Here is an 18818-nt window from a genome sequence, read left to right on the forward strand (position 1 = left end):
CAAAGGGGCTTAGGCGCCTATCTCTGGTTAGAATTCATAGCTGTGAACTCCCTCCTGAAGCTGGATGCCCAAGCCCTTTCTTGCAAAAAAAGAGGTAGTGTTGCTGATATATAAAACTATTAGCCCTGTTGTTAGCGCCCCAAACCAGGATGGGGGAGAAATAAAGCTCAAATCCTTATTCTACCTGATGGGAAATAAGGATTTAAACTTGTCTTTCAATAGAGCACCCTAACTACTGGGCTATGAGCACTCTAGGATGGGGCTTTCGCAGTTGCTCCTGTTGAAACTGTTTGACCCAGCATGTGTATAAATAATTAGCATTAATTGGGCAAGAGAAAGCATGCAAATGATTGACCAGCCCTGTGTTTAGGGCACTTTTCAAGTCCCTGCTCTAATGTATATTTCATTAGTTACACACAGCAGAATAGCTTAAATAGGACTGAGAAAAACTTGGCCTAGAACACCTCATAGCTCAGCAGATACAGCACTTGCACAAGATGTTGATTGAACAACCTCCTGCAGACAAGGCATTTGAATCTGGGTCTCCTATATCCTGGATAAATGTTCTAACTTCTAGGCTAAATAGGGTGACCAGATGTCCCAATTTTATAGGGACAGTCCCGATTTTTGGGTCTTTTTCTTATATAGCCTCCTATTACCCCTAATTTTTCACACTTGCTGTCTGGTCACCCTAAGGCTAAAGGTTATAAGGTGGGGGTGATACCTTATGTTTTGTGATGTGCCTGATCTCTTGGTCAGTCTCTAAGAACACCTACTGGATCAGGCCTCACAGGCTAGATTTTGACGATCCTGCCTAGATTTAGACATTCTGGTGTCAGAATTAAATGGCTGTTTGCATAATCACTGCCATATTTTTAGGGGATCTTTATCAGAAACTTAGATGCCTAAGTATTTTAGGCACCTACATGATTAGGAGATAGTCAAGCAGGGTATTGGAGGTCTAAATATTGGATTTAGGCATCTAAAGTGATAATTAGGTGCCTAAATCTGTTTGAGGCTCCAGCTCTTAGGTTCTGTGTTTGTGTGGGTCTTTCAAACAGCAACATCTTGAATACTGCATACAGATGTGGTTGCCTCATCTCAAAAAAATATATACTGGCACTAGAAAAGGTCCAGAGAAGGGCAACTAAAATTATTAGGAGTTTGGAATGGGTCCCATATGAGGAGAGATTAAAGAGGCTAGACTTTTCAGCTTGGAAAAGAGGAGACTAAGGGGGGATATGATAGAGGTATATAAAATCATGAGTGATGTGGAGAAAGTAGATAAGGAAAAGTTATTTACTTATTCCCATAATACAAGAACTAGGGGTCACCAAATGAAATTAATAGGCAGCAGGTTTAAAACAAATAAAAGGAAGTTCTTCACACAGCACACAGTCAACTTGTGGAACTCCTTACCCGAGGAGGTTGTGAAGGCTACGACTATAACAGCATTTAAAAGAGAACTGGATAAATTCATGGAGGCTAAGTCCATTAATGGCTATTAGCCAGGATGGGTAAGGAATGGTGTCCCTCCACCCTGTTTGTCAGAGGGTGGAGATGGATGGCAGGAGAGAGATCACTGGATCATTACCTGTTAGGTTCACTCCCTCTGGGGCACCTGGCATTAGCCACTGTCAGTAGACAGGATACTGGGCTAGATGGACCTTTGGTCTGACCCAGTACGGCCGTTCTTATGTTCTTATGTAACAGGGTAGGAAATAAACAGTTTTAAAATAGGAAAATATTATTGTAAAAAAAAAAATGGCAGAAGTATTTCCCATCAGGCATAGTACCTGTCCTGTAACTACTTTTAACTATAAGTTGATTGTAATTTAATTATTGTATGTAAGTATAGTGTTTTATTGTATTGTTAAGAGTTTGTGGTCTGTTTTTGGAAATGATATTATTTCATATGTACAGGTACATATATTTATGAAAGTGGGGAGAAATTTGGAAAGGGATAGCCTGGGGAATGTGAGCCACCCTGAACTGAGAGGTATTACACTCTCACTCTGGTAGGGTAGAGAAACCAAAACATCCCTGTGGATTTGGTTCAGGTGTCTTGCTTTGTCTACTTAGAAATGCTGAGCTCTGTGTGTTATCTAGCATTGATGCTGGGTCTGTGGTACTAGTCTGGGTGGCTACAAGATATAGGCGGAGTTAGTTTGAAGCAGACAGGATTCAAGTGTCTGCTTAAATACTAATAGACCTATCTGAAATCATGGGTGAGATTACAGGTGGTTGAGGTTTGTATTGTACACTCTCTGGGTCTTCAATAAGCTGAGTTATGTAAGAGTGAGGGGGCTTATCATGTTCCTCACTTTATGGTTTTGATCATTATGGAAAGGTAACAAGGGTATTTAGGTTTTAAATTTGTGAAATGGGGTGGGAGAGAAGGTTTTAGATGGGCTTGGCTCGCACATGTTATTTATTTTAGAAAGGGACCCTAGATATATTACTGAAACCAGCCCTGGTTACTGGACCCTGGACAGAAGGGCAGCAACTCTATTAATCTGTATACATTGCTGAAGGAAAAACAGAGTTATCCTGACAACACCAAGCACTGACACTTTATTCTTTGTATGTTTTTCCTGTTCCCAATAACAGAATCTACAATAACCCCATCAAGAAATGTTCCTTTATTGGAAATACATATACATAGACTTTTGTTCTATTAACTATATTTTATCATTACTTTCGTGTTGAAACACAAACTACACAGTAAATTAACTCTCCAAGAAGGGGCCATTATTTCATAGATTTTGTTATGTTATTGTGAATAGGTTTGTGTAAAAACACAGAGAATAAGTTACATTGAGAAGATTTTCAAGAACAATATTATTTAAAAAAAGAAATATCATGGCTACACAGTTAAATTGTGTCCTATGTTCTTAAAAACTCATACATCAGGGTTTCAGCCAACCACTTGCAAGAGTCCAGAAGGATTTTGGGCGGGGAGAGCTGTTATCTCATTCCTGTGAAGCATCAGGAATGGCCACAGCTAGAGATAGGGCCAGGGCTCTGAATTCTGTCCTACAGGTGCTAGGCTGGGTGGTTCTTGCTCATATGGTCAGGGGCTAAGTGATCGCCTAGTCCTGGGGCAATTATGCAGAATTTTGCAGCATTCTCTGTTTTCCCCACATAATTTCTGGCCACCACTAGGCGCCGCTGGACTCTGCAAAGCCCAGCTCGCAGTGAGCTGAGCGCTCAGCCTGGCTGGGCTGGAGGCTGCTCGCTCTTTGATCCTCCTTCTCCCGGGGACAGGAGCGGGCCTGGGAGGCCCGGCCAGCTCTGGCGGAGGGTGAGGAAGGGCGCGGGCGCACCACGCCGTGTGCCCTGGCGGGACAGTAAAGAAGTTGGGGGGTGGGGCTCGTGTTTGGGCCGGGGGCTGCCCCACGGCTGGGGGCGCTGGTGTCTGGGGGCTGCCCTGCAGCTGGGCTGTGGGGGGTGTGGGGCTGGTGTCTGGGCCGGCACTGCCCCGGGGCTGGGCTTTGTGGAGAGGGCGGGCACTGGTGTCTGGGGGGGGCTGGGCCGGGGGCTGCCCTGCAACTGTGGGTGGGGCTGGGGACTGGGCTCTGGTGGGAGGGGTGTGTGGACTAGAGGGTGCCCCATGGCTGGGCTCTCGGGGGCAGAGGGTGTAGGGTCAGGAAGGAATTACCCCCCCCCCCCACCCAGATCTGATTGGCAGAGACCTTAGATGTTTTTTGCCTTCTGCAGTATGTGGGTGCAGGTCACTTGACAGGATTACCTAGGGGTCAGCGGTTCTCAAACTGTGGGTCAGGGCCCCATTTTAATGGGGTCGCCAGGACTGGCTTAGACTTACTGGGACCTGGGCCGAAGCCAGAGCCTGAGGACTTCAACCCTGGGTGGTGAGGCTCAGGCTGGGCTTCAGCTTTGTTCCCCCACCTGAGGTGGTGGGGCTTTGGCTCCCCCATGCGGGGCAGCAGGGCTCAGGGTGGGCTTAGGCTTCAGTCCCCCCTCCTGGGGTTGTGTAGTAATTTTTATTGTCAGAAGAGGGTCACGGTGCAATGAAGTTTGAGAACCCTTGACCTAGGTATACCTCACTTAACAATTTCCCTGTTGTTGGCTATTGCAAGGGCCTCAGGCAGGGATGCACCTCGATCCCCCTCATTCTCTTGTGCCTGTGGCACATAACAGTCTAGTCTCCTGTGAGCTGTAATACTTTAGTCTAATTTCAGTTGTTGGGTTTAGTGTGTGTGGATGTTGGTAGCGTGTGATATACAGGTCAGACTAGATGATCTGGTGGTCCTTTCTGGCCTTACTCTCTATGACTCTACAGAGTAAAATATTTCCCCCTACTTTTTACTGCTTGGAGAGAGATCCTCAGAATCTACAGAGGTTACTGAGCTTTTTGCCCCACTTGTCTGGGAGATGTGGGCTATCTGTTCATGGATCTACAGAGCACAATCTAGCACAGTCTGTCAGTGCCAAACTAATTTCTAAAATAAACTTAAATCATTTAATCTATTTTTAGGTCTGTCTGGCTAAGCCAGTACTATTGCTATCCTAATGATAGTAATTTGGCTCAAAGAAAAATGCGTTGGAAGCAAAATTGTTGCATAATTGCCTCCAAGGCTGCTGGCCAACTACGGTTCCACAAGCCTTCCAAAGAGTGAAACCTGGGAAGATGCTCTCCGTTCTAAGATGTACATTACCCTTGGAAGCAGTCATAAAATTCTGGCTTTGGTGTTGGACCTGTCCTTTTCCTACCGCCCCCCCCTTTCCGAGTTGCAAACCTGACTGGACCACTGGATGCTTGAGAACTCAGTGAGTTTGCATATCTATCACCATCACCAACTGCCATAAAAACCCTCTAGTTTGAGGACCCATTCTGTGCAGCATAGTCCCCTTTCCACTGTTTGAAGTGCCTCTATGGCTAGGGACTGCTCTATTTATGGGTTATAAGGCTTAATTATGCAATTTTATAATTAAACTCTATATGTTAGAAGCTCATAGCTTTTAGCTCCTTCTTTTTCTTTTTAAATATCAAAAAGGCCCAGAGTCACAGATGGGCAGCTTTTTGAATGTATTGTGATAAATCACCATAAATAAATATATTTGTATTTAATATTTATGTGGTGGTAGTGGCTAGAGGCCCCACTCAAGGTTGCCATATGAGTCTCTCGATGTCACTGTTTCAGCTAAATTTGAAAACAAGTTAGCTGCCGTGAAGCTGGTGGGGGGGAAAACGTTTTCAGCATTATGACAGAGCACCATGTAGCGTGGGCTGGGGTAACTGTAGGGAAACAGCTTTGTTACATCAACCCTAGCAGCCAATCTGTTCTCATCAGCTGCCAAGGGGGGCCCCATGGCAGACAGCCACTTTCAGCAATAGCATTGCCAACCCCAAACATTAAAAAATCATGAGTAAAAGTCACCAACAATCACAAGGTTGGCTTTAAAACCATGGGATTATGTAAAAATAATAGATTTGGTGTTTCTTTTATTTGCCTTCTGCTTTTTGAGGCGTTAGGTGCACTGGGGTCATATTTTGAAGCTTTCTCCACCACCACAAGGGCTAGAATAATAAGGGAAAAAAAAATTGTGGGTGCTAACTACCCACCAACGACCCTGCTGATCAGCTCCTCCCCCTCCCATTGCCTCCTGCCTGCCATGATCAGCTGTTCAGCAGCCGGCAAGAGGTGCTGTGGGGGAGGGGGCATCCTAGAGGGAGGGGGCAAAACAGGGTGGGAAGAGGCAGAGCTGGGGAGGGAAGAGGTTGAGCCTTGGGGGAATGGGTGGAGTGGGGGCAGAGCAGGGGTCGAGCACCCCATGGGAAATGACAAAGTCGACACCTGTGGCTAGAATGTACTTTAAGAATGAAGGCTGAACTCATCACATATTCACTTGACTCCAGAAGGAAAACAGTAATTACCATGAGATGCAGGACAAAATCTTGAGTGTCGATAACACTGCAATAGGGGATTTTCTAATTGCAGGGAGACCCTAGGAGTCTATGTGTAGCTGTGCTGGTTGCTAGCCTCTCACCATGGAGGGGCTGCCTGCTCAGCGGTGACAGCCAGTGCACTGTGACTTGCCCACTCCCTCGAGTGCTTCCTTTAATCTGCCCTCAGTTCTCCTCCATCCTGGGAGCCCGCCAGTCCCCCCAACCAGAGTCCCCCACTCCCACTAACATCCCGGAGCTTGTCCTGACCCCCACGTGGACCAGTGCAGCTGAGACTTACATGCGCGTCGCACCCCACCTGGGCGGGGGGGGCTGCCCCCCATATCAGGCCACTCATTGCCTTGGCAGAGCCACAACACCGTAACCTCCTGGGTGTAGGGTGGGAGGATCCCACCACCACAGGCCCAGCCCTTGCGCAGCCCACACCAGCTGCTCTACAGCATGGCACCCATCAGTCCTCCCCACAAGCTCCGCCCACCACACCTCTGCCGCACTCTCATTGAACAATTGTCCCGCCCTCTCTTCCTGCCCTGAGGTGTTGTGGGTGCGCTGGGCAATACCATTGGTAGGGGGAGAGGGGCGGAGATGCATTGCTCTGTTTCAGTCCTCGCGCGATTTCCACCCTGCTGGCTGTCATGAACAATCCAGGGGCTATGGGAGGTCGTTGCCGTCTGAGTTCCCCTCTCCTTTGCCCGGTCACCCCTTCTTCTGGTGAGGTTTGGTATTGTCCATGCAGCCGTGCTGAGTAGGAAGGGGGTTCGGGTGAGTTGGAGCTTGAAGCCCCCCCCACTCTGTTTCTGGTGTAATCACACCCCAGCCGCTGGCGAGCGAGAGACGTGGAAGCCACCATGCAGGTAACGACCTGGGGCCTTCAGTGCCCGCATCCTGGAGGGAAGGCGAGAGGCCGGGGAGGCCTCCCCATGTGCCACGTCTTGAGGAGAAGTGGGGTGCGTCTGTTGCAGCTTGTGGTGGTCACTGCCCTTTGGGCAGGGCTGGGCTGCGGCAGCCGCTTGCTCCTCTCAGCCCGGCCAGTGAGCGGTGAAATCCTGCCCTCCGCTGGGGCTGCTCTGGCTCCTCCCACCAGAACACTAACTCTGGAACCTACTGACTATGGCGTGAGCTCATGATCCAGCCCCATGTGTGGGCGGGGCATTCGTGATGTGAAGATCCGCTGCTATCTTAGTGTCATGAGTGGGCGGAGTTCAGGGAGCTGCCCTCCCAGGCCCAGTGGAGGGTTCTAATGCTGTTGCTGCCTGTTGCATACAAACGCGTGTGCAATGTTACCATGTGCGTGGCGCTGGCCAATAAAGGGTCATTAGAGCCTTCTAGTGAAGGAGGGTTCACTCTGCTCAGTGGTTCCTGATACCATCCTAGGTACAAACCACTGTAGCTCCAGCTACCTTAGGAAATGGTGTGGGGGTGTGTACCAGGGGTGTGGTTGTAACAACTTGGCTGTGCCTTGTCTCAGTGTAATTTATGGTGATATTAGAGGGACCTGCCAATGCAGAGTCCTCTGCAGGATTGGGACCTGAATGGTAGCAAATACACACGTTCATTTTACCAGTGTCGACAGGAGCGCTATATCTACTGCAAATTGAAATTCCCATAGCTACAGCCTTGTTCAGCATTGTCTACCATGCGTACTACAAAGTAGTGTATTGGAGAGGGGTTATGGTTTATTGGCTAAGTATAGATACTAGAAGTCAGCATTGCCAGGTTCTGTTTCTAGTTCTTGGACAAATCACTTCTCTTCTGTGAGACAAAGTGACTCAGGTAATATCTTTTTTATTGGACAAACTTCTGTGGGAGAGCGAGCACTACCCAGAGCTCTTCTTCAGGTCTGGGAAAGGTACGTGGATCGTCATAGCTAAATGTATGGTGGAAGATGCTAGATGCATCTTGTCTCTCTAATATCCTGGGCCTGACGCAGCTACAACAATGCGTGTTAATTCTTCTGTGTGTGTTTCTTCATATTTGTTATCCATGTTGCAGTGGTATGGATGATTTCAAGGATGCCATCACCTTGATTTTAAAACTTGAATTAAAAGTAGCTTTTAATAGTACACCTGCCTCATTTTCTTGCGTGTATAAAACAAACATGCACATACACAGAAAACCAAACCCCAAACCTTTTCTTCCCCTGTTGTTATGTGAAAGACCCACACAAACAAAAGGGAAGACTGAGTGACTATACAGTGACTCACTGTACACAAGTGATGGTAAATACACAGACTGAAAAGGAAATGTTTCTGTTCTTCTAGTTACAATAAATCTGAGTTTATCTGATAGCAAAACTAGGTAAGATTTTCAGTGAGAAGTGTGTGTCTTTTTTAGTTGATATCCCTTTAATTCAGTAATAATTGGAAAATGTGTTGATCTATATGATTACTGTTACAAATGTTTGTGGTAGAAATAATAAACTGCAGTGTTCATGCATATGCCAATTTTCTCTGTGGAAAAACTATTTACTTTTTTATCCTAAATTGTTTTAAGAAATGGCTTATTGAGGGTTGACTCAGTATGCTGTCAGCACAGAGTATGCTGTTGGCACTTCACAAATAATGAAAGCTCTACATGTAGCAGCATCCTACCAGTACTTCTAGAAAGCAAATGTTTGGACAGCAGGGTAGAGCATTCTGTATTCTGAAATACCCTGAAATGTATTGCAACTCTCATTGTTTGCAATTTTTAAAATAAAAGCCTTTGTTTAAAGTTTGTATATAGCTTGTTTAACAGCTGAGGCATGCTGTGGTAACAGTTGCTTTTCCCTTCTTGCAGGTACCTCGTCGGTAGCTTGCAAATCTGCAGGCAATGATGTAGGCTGAATTTTTATTAAAAAAAAAAATAAAAAAAAATTGAACACTTCTTAACTAGACAGAACTTTTTAGTATCATTCAATGCCTAACATTGCAGAAGGTGAAAGGGAGAATGGTTCTGGACACAAAGAAAACAGACCTGAAAAGAAATCTCCAGAAGCTACTCTTCATAATGATGTAAAGCCATATTGCACTTCAGATGCATCCGCTGTGTCACTGGGTCCTACTGGAGATGGGCATTATCCATGGGGATGTCCTGTGACTCACACCCGAGAAAAAATTTATACCATCTGCTCAGACTATGCTTTTTTAAACCAGGTAACGTCCGTTTGTAAAAGTCCAAGTGCTACAGTTAGTGCCTGCCTATCAGATAGTGCTGCCTTAAATGTTGGAAATAATACACCTAACTTCATTGGCATTCAAAGTGGAGCTTCTGAGATAATCTACAATGAAGACGCTAACTTGGAAAATTTATCTAGTAGTCTTGGAAAGCTTCCACTGGCATGGGAAATTGACAAATCAGAGTTCAATGGAGTGACCCCACATCTGAAAAACAGAGCAGGTAAGACATTACAGCACTGCACCATTCAGAAAAATGCTGCATGAGTGACGTGGAGGGCCAATGCAAGACCCTACCCCACTTACATTGTGCATTGGAACTACGTAGATGTGTGTTGTAGAAATGGTCTTTGTGCTGGCCCCACAGATGCTGGTCTTGGGGGCTTGGATAGGAGTGGGTCAGGCCAGGGGAGTAGTGACTGCAGTGTTCCAAACCTGGTGGCTCTTGCTTCCTTACTCGACTTTTGTTTTCCTGTAGAACCCAGTACTTTGTTTGACATGGCATACATTTTCAAGCTGTGTAGAAATAATACAAGGCATTGTAAATCTTATGTGCTTGTATAAGCCAACCTCTTTTCCAGCTAAGGGTGGGGGAAATGAATACTTTATTATTGTGTTCTCTTGGTATTACATTTTGTCACTGTTTGAAAAATAAAACTATTTAGCGCTGACAGAAAGGACTGACGTCTATTTTTAAAAGGGAAGAAATTGCTGGCCTTGTGACTTTCAGCTTTGATCCAGCTACCTTGAAAAACTGCCCAAAGGGTCCTGTGAGAATACCAACAAAAGCAAATGTTATCTTTATAAAATTAAATTTATTATGCATGGAGAAAGTCAAAATTTCCCAAACACTGTTCAAGTATTTTGAATTGTGTATGTATATGATAAAGAAACTGTGTTTTCCACTGTTTTGTGTTCCTCTTGTTTCTGCTTAGCCAAAGATTTTAATGGTTTATTGACCATGCATATGTACACAACTGATTTTTATATCTGGCCTATAATCACTGAGTATGCCTAGAGCCATTGCTTTAGATTTTTCTTATGAGTTGGCTGACCAGTCAAGGTCTAATTTAGCTTAGTGATGCAAAACAGTCTTTGCAACTCTTAAATACTTTTTTAAGATATAAAATGCTATTGGCTTTGTAGTGCTCTTTTGAAAGATAAGATGTATGGATAAAGTGTATTTTACAGGTATGGTTTCAATTCTGCTAAAATATATAACAGTATATTTCTCTGTGGTTCAGAAATATGTAGTCACAAAACAAGATTGAAAATGTTCCCTCAACTGTTTTTATTCTTCTTCCTGTACCGCGACTTGCAATAAGGGAAAGTTCCTGGGGATATATTTCCCCTCTGCATGTCCCTAGGCACTTCAGTCCGAAAGTGTGGTTGTTAGTGTTGGAGACAGAAGACGCTGCTTATACAGATTAGCAGATATATTCATCTAATCACATTATATATATAATGTGAGGCTATTGTCAGTGGTCTGCTCTCCCTCTAGTGCACCAAGATGGCTCTGGAGAAGTCATGGAAGGCCACCAGTTACTGGGATGGCTGGGTGAGAGAGGCTCACAATGTTTTTGGAGGCCATTCAGTATGACCTTCTTTTTAATCCATTCAGTAGGTGATTATAGAGAATAGAAATATTCTTCAGTAAAATGAGCTATTGTGTAAAAGGTATATACCAGTTTACTGGTTCTTCCCAAAGCTGTTGGCAGTCCCAGTTCACAAGCTAACTTTTCCTTCCAATGGAAATAATCACAGTACACCTCTATCCATGCAGCATATTGTCTTTTTGTTAGAAGTACATTGAATGCCTTCTGGTAAGGGCATTTACAGTGGAAATATTTAGCTTGTATATTAAGCAGTCATTAACTGCTTCTAAAATTTATCTTGCAGGAAACATGAAGAAACAAGCAACAAAGAAAAAATCTTTGGACAAAAAAAGCAAACAATACAGGGAGTGTTCTCAACATTCCACTGTTGAAGAAATAAAGCAGCGGAAAGTGCTCGACCTCAGGAGATGGTAGTATTTAAAAGTCATAATTAAGATTACCATAATATACAGAGCTTGTTTGTAAATGTTGTTGCTGGCTGTCTTTATTTTAAATTTTAATGTGTAATAGTTTTTCTTTAATAGTTGGATAGAAGATTATATGGAAGTTACATAGAGTTAGTGAACTAGACCTGATACTTCCTACAAGGGGATCTGGATCTTGTGGTGAACATAACATAAAAAATAAGAACGGCCATACTGGGTCAGACCAAAGGTCCATCTAGCCCTGTATCCTGTCTTCTGACAGTGGCCAATGCCAGGTGCCCCAGAGGAAATGAACAGAACAGGTAATCATCAAGTGATCCATTCCCTGTCACTCATTCACAGCTTCTGGAAAACAGAGGCTAGGGACATCATCCCTGCCAATCCTTATTGTTGTTAAGATACTGTGTGCCATCATTTACATTTCCTACATATTTGGAAATTTCTACTTTCAATAAAGAACAAAAAAGTTGTGGGTGAATTTGGTACTAATAAAAAGTGAGAGCCCATTAGCATGAGCAGGCAATGTGTAAATTTACTCACATACAAGTGTAGCTTATTCTGACTTTCTGCCCTTCTTTTGTGGTCGGGGCTACTTGGGCAAAATCTCTGTCATACAGAACTGTGAACGTACTACAGAATGTTCACTAAGAACTGGGTTGAAGCCACTAAACTAATTTTAACCCGTCAGAAGGTTTCTATGGCATGGAAATAAAGGTTAGGATAGGGAATCTGTGACCTAAAGTCACCTCCATTGGTAAAGTTCCAAAGAGTTGCAATTTAGTAAGGAATTGCAGCATTAGAAAGCTATTGACTTGAAAGGCTGGCTGGCTAAGGTATTGTTATTGGGATACGTGTAATCTTTTCCACAAGATCATTAATGTAGACTTGACCTATTTCAGTTCTGCCCCAAAATTATTTCTATGGTTAAAAGGCCCTTGTGAATTAAGTTGGTAGTCTCAGCACAGATCTTGATGGAGTGGGATCCACATCATCACCTAATTTTAGAAATGTTCAGAAAATGATGTGTGTGAGATTTGTGCTTGTGAAATATGCCAGATTTCCATTTTATTTACTTTTCCTGTGTGAAGTCCCATGTAAGAGAAATTGGCATATTTATTCCAGATTTTTTAAATTCATATATGCAGGGTGAGACTTACCAGTGACTTATTTTAAAGGCAAGGTGAGACAAAATACTTTTTTTTTTTTTTTTTTTAAAACACTATTTGACTTTTGGGTAAATTGTCACAAATGAAAGTGCAGCCTGCTGCACATATCTAAATAAAGAAACTTTTCTCTTTCTTCTCAGGTACTGTATTAGCCGACCACAATATAAGACTTCCTGTGGAATTTCCTCTCTAGTATCTTGCTGGAATTACTTATATAGCACACTGGGAGCTGGAAAGTACGTCATTTCTATTCCATTTCAATTTCAAGGAACCTAAAATGGCTATCTAAATACTCTATTAATTATAGTTAATTATGATTATCAATTTCATTTTCAGCCTACCACCTATTACTCAAGAAGAAGCCTTGCATATTTTGGGCTTTCAACCCCCATTTGAGGAAATTAGGTTTGGTCCCTTTACAGGAAATACAACTTTAATGAGGTACAATTTGTTTTCTTGAAGCAACTGAAATGCTAATGTGTAGAATAATTTTCTAATACTAAAAATAATTAGATTGTCACTCTTAAAACAGCAATAATATACTCTGACTAACTCATTGTGTTTTATTTGAGCTTTCTGAAAACATCATGAACAATTAAACAAACCTTAAGGGTTCTGACAATAGAGCCCAGAGTCTGTTTTTAATAGCTTTTTCCTGAGCTGTTTTTGCTGTCCTACTATTTTTGTGTGCTTCTACACTGATGGCTCTAGTGACTAGAGACTGAAGTTATGTTTCTATTGCATTACCACTGCCTGTGCTATGAGCCTGCACTGGAAGGGTGACATAGGGTACCCAAATGCTAACATGGGGGGAAAGCTCTTCCCCCTCGCCCCTTTTTTTAAATCCATAGTTCACCTTTCTTTTTAGAAGTACATCTGTCTCCATGTCAGTTCTCCATATCCATTCAGTCTTTTGCCTCTTACAAGATATTACCAAATATGTCAGATGCCATGATAGTTTTATGTGCAGACCTATTTAGGGATTGGAGTGAGACCTCTAATTAGCTGTACCTGAGAATAAGAACTTTGTTCATTATAGATCTGTGTGGGACTTGAACTAGTAAGATAAAGATGAAAAAGCTATATATCCATTACCAGACTTCTATCCCTTCCAGCTCCTTGTGATGAATTATTTACTACTTGTACTACTAGCAACCCTAATTGAGACCAGGCCACCATTGTGCAAAGTACTGCATAAACGCATTAGAAGACTGTCCTTGCCCCAGTGAGTTCATATTCTAAATCACTAAAGGAGGAGAAGATGGCAAAAAAAAGTATAAATATTAAGAATTATTTTGCTTCAGTGTTTGTTAAAATACCAAAATCTTTAAAATGAGTCTTATTGTTTTCAGGTGGTTTAGACAGATTAATGATCATTTCCATGTAAAAGGCTGTTCATATGTTCTATATAAACCTCATGGGAAGAACAAGACAGCCGGAGAAACTGGTAAGTAGCTAATCTTAAACACTAATTTAGTATATAAATTGGAAAGCTGTAGTTGTAAAATGTTTTAGGATCAAGAGAACAATTTGTGTAACTAAAGTCCCAACGTATGCAGTTACAGCCAGAACAACAAATGGCTTATGGCTCTGAGCTGCATAGCTTTTCTAACCTTCCTTTTTTCCCCTTCTCTCTCTGTACTCAAATTTTCCTTCTTTTAACTAAAATAATATACCTTGTGTGTAATTATTGTGAAATAGCTGCACTCCTAAGGTGCTAGAGGCCTTTGGCTTCCCAACCTGTATCTGGCTGCTCTCTAAAGATGTGCATTTATCGTAACAGCACATCCCACCAACTGGTATGTTTTAACACTTGGGAATTCTTTATATAAAATAGATTCAGAAAACTTACAATGTAAAAATACTAACTGACCAGTGCACTTTTTAAAAATGCCACACATCTTATACAGTGTTCCTTAGTCTTGTCATGCATCACATGAGACAATTTTCCTTGAAATAATCATAACTGGTTAATCAACAAATTTGACTGGAAATACTTGCAGCATGTGTGAACTAGGTAAGTGATAACTTTTACTACATGAGTCTATAATGGTGTTCTAACCCATAAATGCTAAGACATATATCCAACTTCAGATGTTGAGTTGAAAGCAGGATGTCTGTTTGGGCAGAATGCCGACCAACATTAATTAGTTCTACAGTTGGTGCTATCCTACCAGTAATAATACAGTAGCTGAACAGCATTGTTCAGCTACTGTATCTTCCTTTCTGAATGTATAAGCCTCTAACTGAAGATTACTCTGGATATAAAAATAGAGCTGAACCTTTAAAAAAACGTTTTAGGTAGTAAACTGTCAAAGTGAAGAGGTAGCTAAGATATAGGATACACCATGCTGCAAAGGAACCTGGGAGATTGTTAGCAATCCCCACTGCAGTTATGAGGGACAGTTTGCTAAATTCTATACCCATGGAGAGGAAGTAACATTTTGTGTCTCTGCTCTTTAAGCGGAGAAACAAGCTTTTCTTGTTTCAGTGCTCTCCTAGTCTCTCTCCTGTTTGGAAGCACTATAGTTGGGTTAAGGAACATATTGAGGTCAAGATTCAGATGTGTTTCCCAAGAAGATCATTATTCAAAAAGTGGTTCCCGTTATGAAAATGTTGGCGAACCACTGATCTAAGAATTACAGGTCTCTCTAATATATGCTTGCTGTGTACTACAAATGCTGTATTAACTGGCGTCAGTGGAATTAAGGACAGTGGGATTCCTCTGAATGGTTGTGAATATTCTTGCTTTAGTCAGCCATACAATATTTTGATGTAGTTCAAAACAAAACAAAACCAATCCCTAAGTCTTTATATGGAGATATACCTATCTCATAGAACTGGAAGGGACCTTGAAAGGTCATTGAGTCCAGCCCCCTGCCTTCACTAGCAGGACCAAGTACTGATTTTTCCCCAGATCTCTAGGTGGCCCCTTGAAGGTTTAAACTCACAGCCATGGGTTTAGCAGGCCAATGTGCAAACCATTGAGCTATCCCTCCCCTTTAATTATGACTCTCCTGCAAGGTGGGGGGAAAAAAAACCCAAATACTTTTTTTCAGATCTAAATGATGCAAGTATTTCAATTATGTGCCGTTTCTAGAGAAATAGTTCTTGTAACTGTTTCAGGGTAATATGTTTTTAGAGAATGGGATCTGAAAGAAACAAATTGAAAATCAAATATATTTGTTTATTGCAAAGCTTTCCCATAATGCATTATGTTGCTGCTTGTGCAGTGTTACAATAAATATAACCCAGAAAATGTAAGAAAAATAACTGATCTCTTCTGCTTGATACTGAATGCAAGATTAAAAGCACTTTGGAGAATGATCAGACCTTTCTTTGTAGCTGCAGGGGCCTTGGTAAAGTTAACACAAGGACTGAAAGATGAGTCGATGGCCTATATTTATCATTGCCAAAATCATTATTTTTGTCCAATTGGATTTGAAGCTACCCCTGTAAAAGCTAGTAAAGCATACAGGTAAGAATCTTGTAGTTATGCTTGCTCCTATGTGAATCTTCCACCAAAATGGTGACTGCAAATGATCAATGCATTACACATGAATTGAGTACTGTGCGAACAGAATGCTAGCCCCCTGAGTAAAAATGAAATGTCTCATTATTTTACAGAGTTTCCAGGTCTGCTGCTGATAATCTCTGCAGCAAATCTTGGCCACTTGTTTTTGCCTTGTAGCTGTGACATGTTTTAATAATTCAGTCTCTAAGTTGTGAAAGGAAGATAGGGTGCTGAACTTGAACTGAGGAGACTACGGTTAGGTTCCCAGCTTAACCACAGACTTCCTGTGTGGTGTTTTGTTTTATTTTAAGATAAATCATTTAATCTACCCTGTGCCTCAGTTCTCCAGCTATAAAATGGGAGTAGTACTTTAATAGAATTCATTGAAGCCACCGATTGTTTCGCATAGGGCGCTGACTAGCCATTGGCTAGTAACACTAGGGGTATGTTTTAAGAGCAGGAAAAAGTAAGATCTTTGGAGGCACTCTCAGAGAACAAGAATGGTGAGGAAAAAAGTTTCTTCTAATTTAAACATGCTTTCTGGAGCCTTCAGTCTTCATCATTGCATACATATCACACTCTTGGCCTTATATTGTGATCACCATTCTTCCAGTGAGAGATTTGAACAGAATTCCCTGATGAGTCAGTCAACATCCGTTTTTATTAGTGGGGAGGAGGCAGTGTGTGTCACAACACAAGATGTTCCTTATCTCCAGGAAATGAACGGTCACTTTCAACCTCAGTTTCCTGTGTGAAACAGGAGTTTGGACCAGAAATCAAAGTCCTGTTTCTCCTAAGTCATTTGGTTAATCTATTTTGCTAACTTATAATAGGTAATACATTATTTAATAGTTCAGTAGCCAGTTGTAATTTGTCTCAACTATACTAACAATTGTAAAATATTTCAATACAAAATTCTAAAAATCAATAGCAAGTTAATATGCTGCTGTCTTTCATTGCAATATGCATGCTGAGTCTTACTAGAATTGTATTTTTGTTCAACAGAGGTCACCTCTTGCAACAAGAAGTGGAATATTGGATCTTAATTGGAGAACTAAGTAGAAAACACCCTACCATTCACTGTAAAAAGTAAGCTAATATACTTCTCTCCTATTTTTTTTTTAAACTTCTAGAATATAGGTACTTAAAACATGCAGTTTCTTCTAAGAACTGTCCTCTCCAATCAGGCATGGGCAGTACACTAACCATTTGTAGCTTCCATGATTCATGGAGTACTCAATATTTTCAGAAAAGTCAGGGTTTTAGTGAGAGTTTTGATTTTTTTCATATTTTTATACTAGACCTGGGTTACTAATTCTGTGATCAAATCTACAACACGTCAACAATGTTTTTTGTGAGTACAATGTATAGAAGACAAGGTTTCCAGTCCCAGATGTTTACAGCCTAAATAGACAAACACAAATCAGAAATATTGGAGACTCCGAAAAGGTGTAATTCTCAGCTCTCTTTTAAGAGATTTTATTTTTGTTCAGAAAATAAAAATTCTTTAGATGTCTGAGTTGGAACTGATTCACTGAACAGCTTCTTCAGTCTCACTTGGTGCTGGATCTCTAAAACTTGGTACCAGTTTCTGGAGGAAGGAAACAGCATTTCTCCAAAACATCAGAATTTCTGAAAAATCCATTCCCCTCCCCCCCCAAAAAACAAACAAAACAAAACAAAACATGGGGACTGTGAGTAAAAAGGTTTCTCTGACTTTTTCTCCTGCCTGTTTGTGGGATGGTATGTTGACCCATGGGAACAGAGCTGGTTGGAAAAATCTGACAGTAATCAAAATAAAAATTTGTGCAATCTCCCCCCGCTCCCTCCCCGCCCCCCCCCCCCCCACTCCTGTGTTCTGTCCAGCTATTCTGAAATCCGTATTTGTTAGACTTTTTCATAGCCAATCAGATCGGTCCCTTTATGTAAGACTCAGTTTTTGGTGAGTGTGCCAAGGCTCTGTCAGTGAATTGGGGCAACTGATCACTGTGGCCTAATGAGACTTAAACTCTACCAAAAAGCCATCCTGTGATAGTCATAATGCAGCTGATATACTACAGAGTGCAGTACCCCTGGCTCTCACTAGAGGACTTTTGGCCCTATGGGATGGTATGCACAGGGAATTTACATCCGCATAGCTACGTGTCTTGGGGTGCAAAGAATTGCTTCCGTCAACTTGGCTACCACCTCCCAGAAAGGTGGATTATCTACATGGACAAGAGGGGTTCTCCCATTGGTGTAGGTAGTGTCTACACTGAAGTGCTACAGTGGCACAGTTGCAGCTGTGCCGCTGTAGCGTTTTAAGTGTAGACATACCCTAAAGGCTTCAAGCAGCAGAGGGAGGAGGCCCAGAGGATAAATACAGGTTTCTGTGGTGCTATATCAGCTCATACACATGCTCCCTGCTGCCTAAACTCTGGTTGTTTCACTCCCAGCAGCAAATAGTGGGGGGGTTTCTGAGCTGGGGGTCTAACAAGGAGGAGAAGAGTGCTGAGCCAGGGGATGAATTTTCTAAATCAGGAGGGTCAGATTGAGGAGGGACAGAGGTGTCTTAAACCTGGAATAGTTGTGTGGGAGGTGTTTCAGATTTCTCAAGTAGTTAAGTAGGAAGAAAGGAGTCCCCCTCAGCCTGGTTATAGAGAGGTGTTGGGCCTGGGAGGTGTTTGAGTTGATGGGGGTTTGGCTGGAAGGCGCTAAGGGGCTGTGGGAAGAAAATGTGACTTGGCAGAGTTGAGAGCAGGGAGGAATGAAGTCTTTGATTTGAGGTTGTGAGAGAACAGGGATATGGGATCCTGGGGTAAAAGCCAGATTAGAGAGGGAGAGGTTGGGACTAAGAACAGAGACACAGAGGGATAAATATTTTTCTTTCCATACTACTTTTTACTGTAAAATGTTGTCCCAGTTTTTTACTTTGCTATCTGCAGCCCTGTCACTTATTTTGGGCACCGTCCTCCACTGCAGTGAATAGTGGTAATGTTCATGGTACTATCTAGGTGTTTTTAAAACTTAAATT

The 18818-nt window shown here is 42.3% G+C and overlaps 1 protein-coding gene across 1 annotated transcript in view; it reads left to right on the forward strand.

The window, feature by feature from the left end:
• The first annotated feature begins 3236 nt into the window (after nucleotides 1–3236).
• LOC128839033 (DNA excision repair protein ERCC-5-like) overlaps nucleotides 3237–18818 on the forward strand; it is a 70510-nt gene continuing 54928 nt past the window's right edge. Inside the window, exons 1-9 of the mRNA XM_054031708.1 lie at nucleotides 3237–3304; nucleotides 4499–4791; nucleotides 8708–9307; nucleotides 10984–11110; nucleotides 12432–12527; nucleotides 12628–12732; nucleotides 13644–13738; nucleotides 15637–15769; nucleotides 16811–16894. Coding sequence (XP_053887683.1) covers nucleotides 8827–9307; nucleotides 10984–11110; nucleotides 12432–12527; nucleotides 12628–12732; nucleotides 13644–13738; nucleotides 15637–15769; nucleotides 16811–16894 — 1121 coding nt within the window. The 5' untranslated portion in view covers nucleotides 3237–3304; nucleotides 4499–4791; nucleotides 8708–8826. The remainder of the gene's footprint in view (nucleotides 3305–4498; nucleotides 4792–8707; nucleotides 9308–10983; nucleotides 11111–12431; nucleotides 12528–12627; nucleotides 12733–13643; nucleotides 13739–15636; nucleotides 15770–16810; nucleotides 16895–18818) is intronic.

Source organism: Malaclemys terrapin, chromosome 1, assembly GCF_027887155.1.
Source record: "Malaclemys terrapin pileata isolate rMalTer1 chromosome 1, rMalTer1.hap1, whole genome shotgun sequence".
NCBI classification, from domain to species: Eukaryota; Metazoa; Chordata; order Testudines; family Emydidae; genus Malaclemys; species Malaclemys terrapin.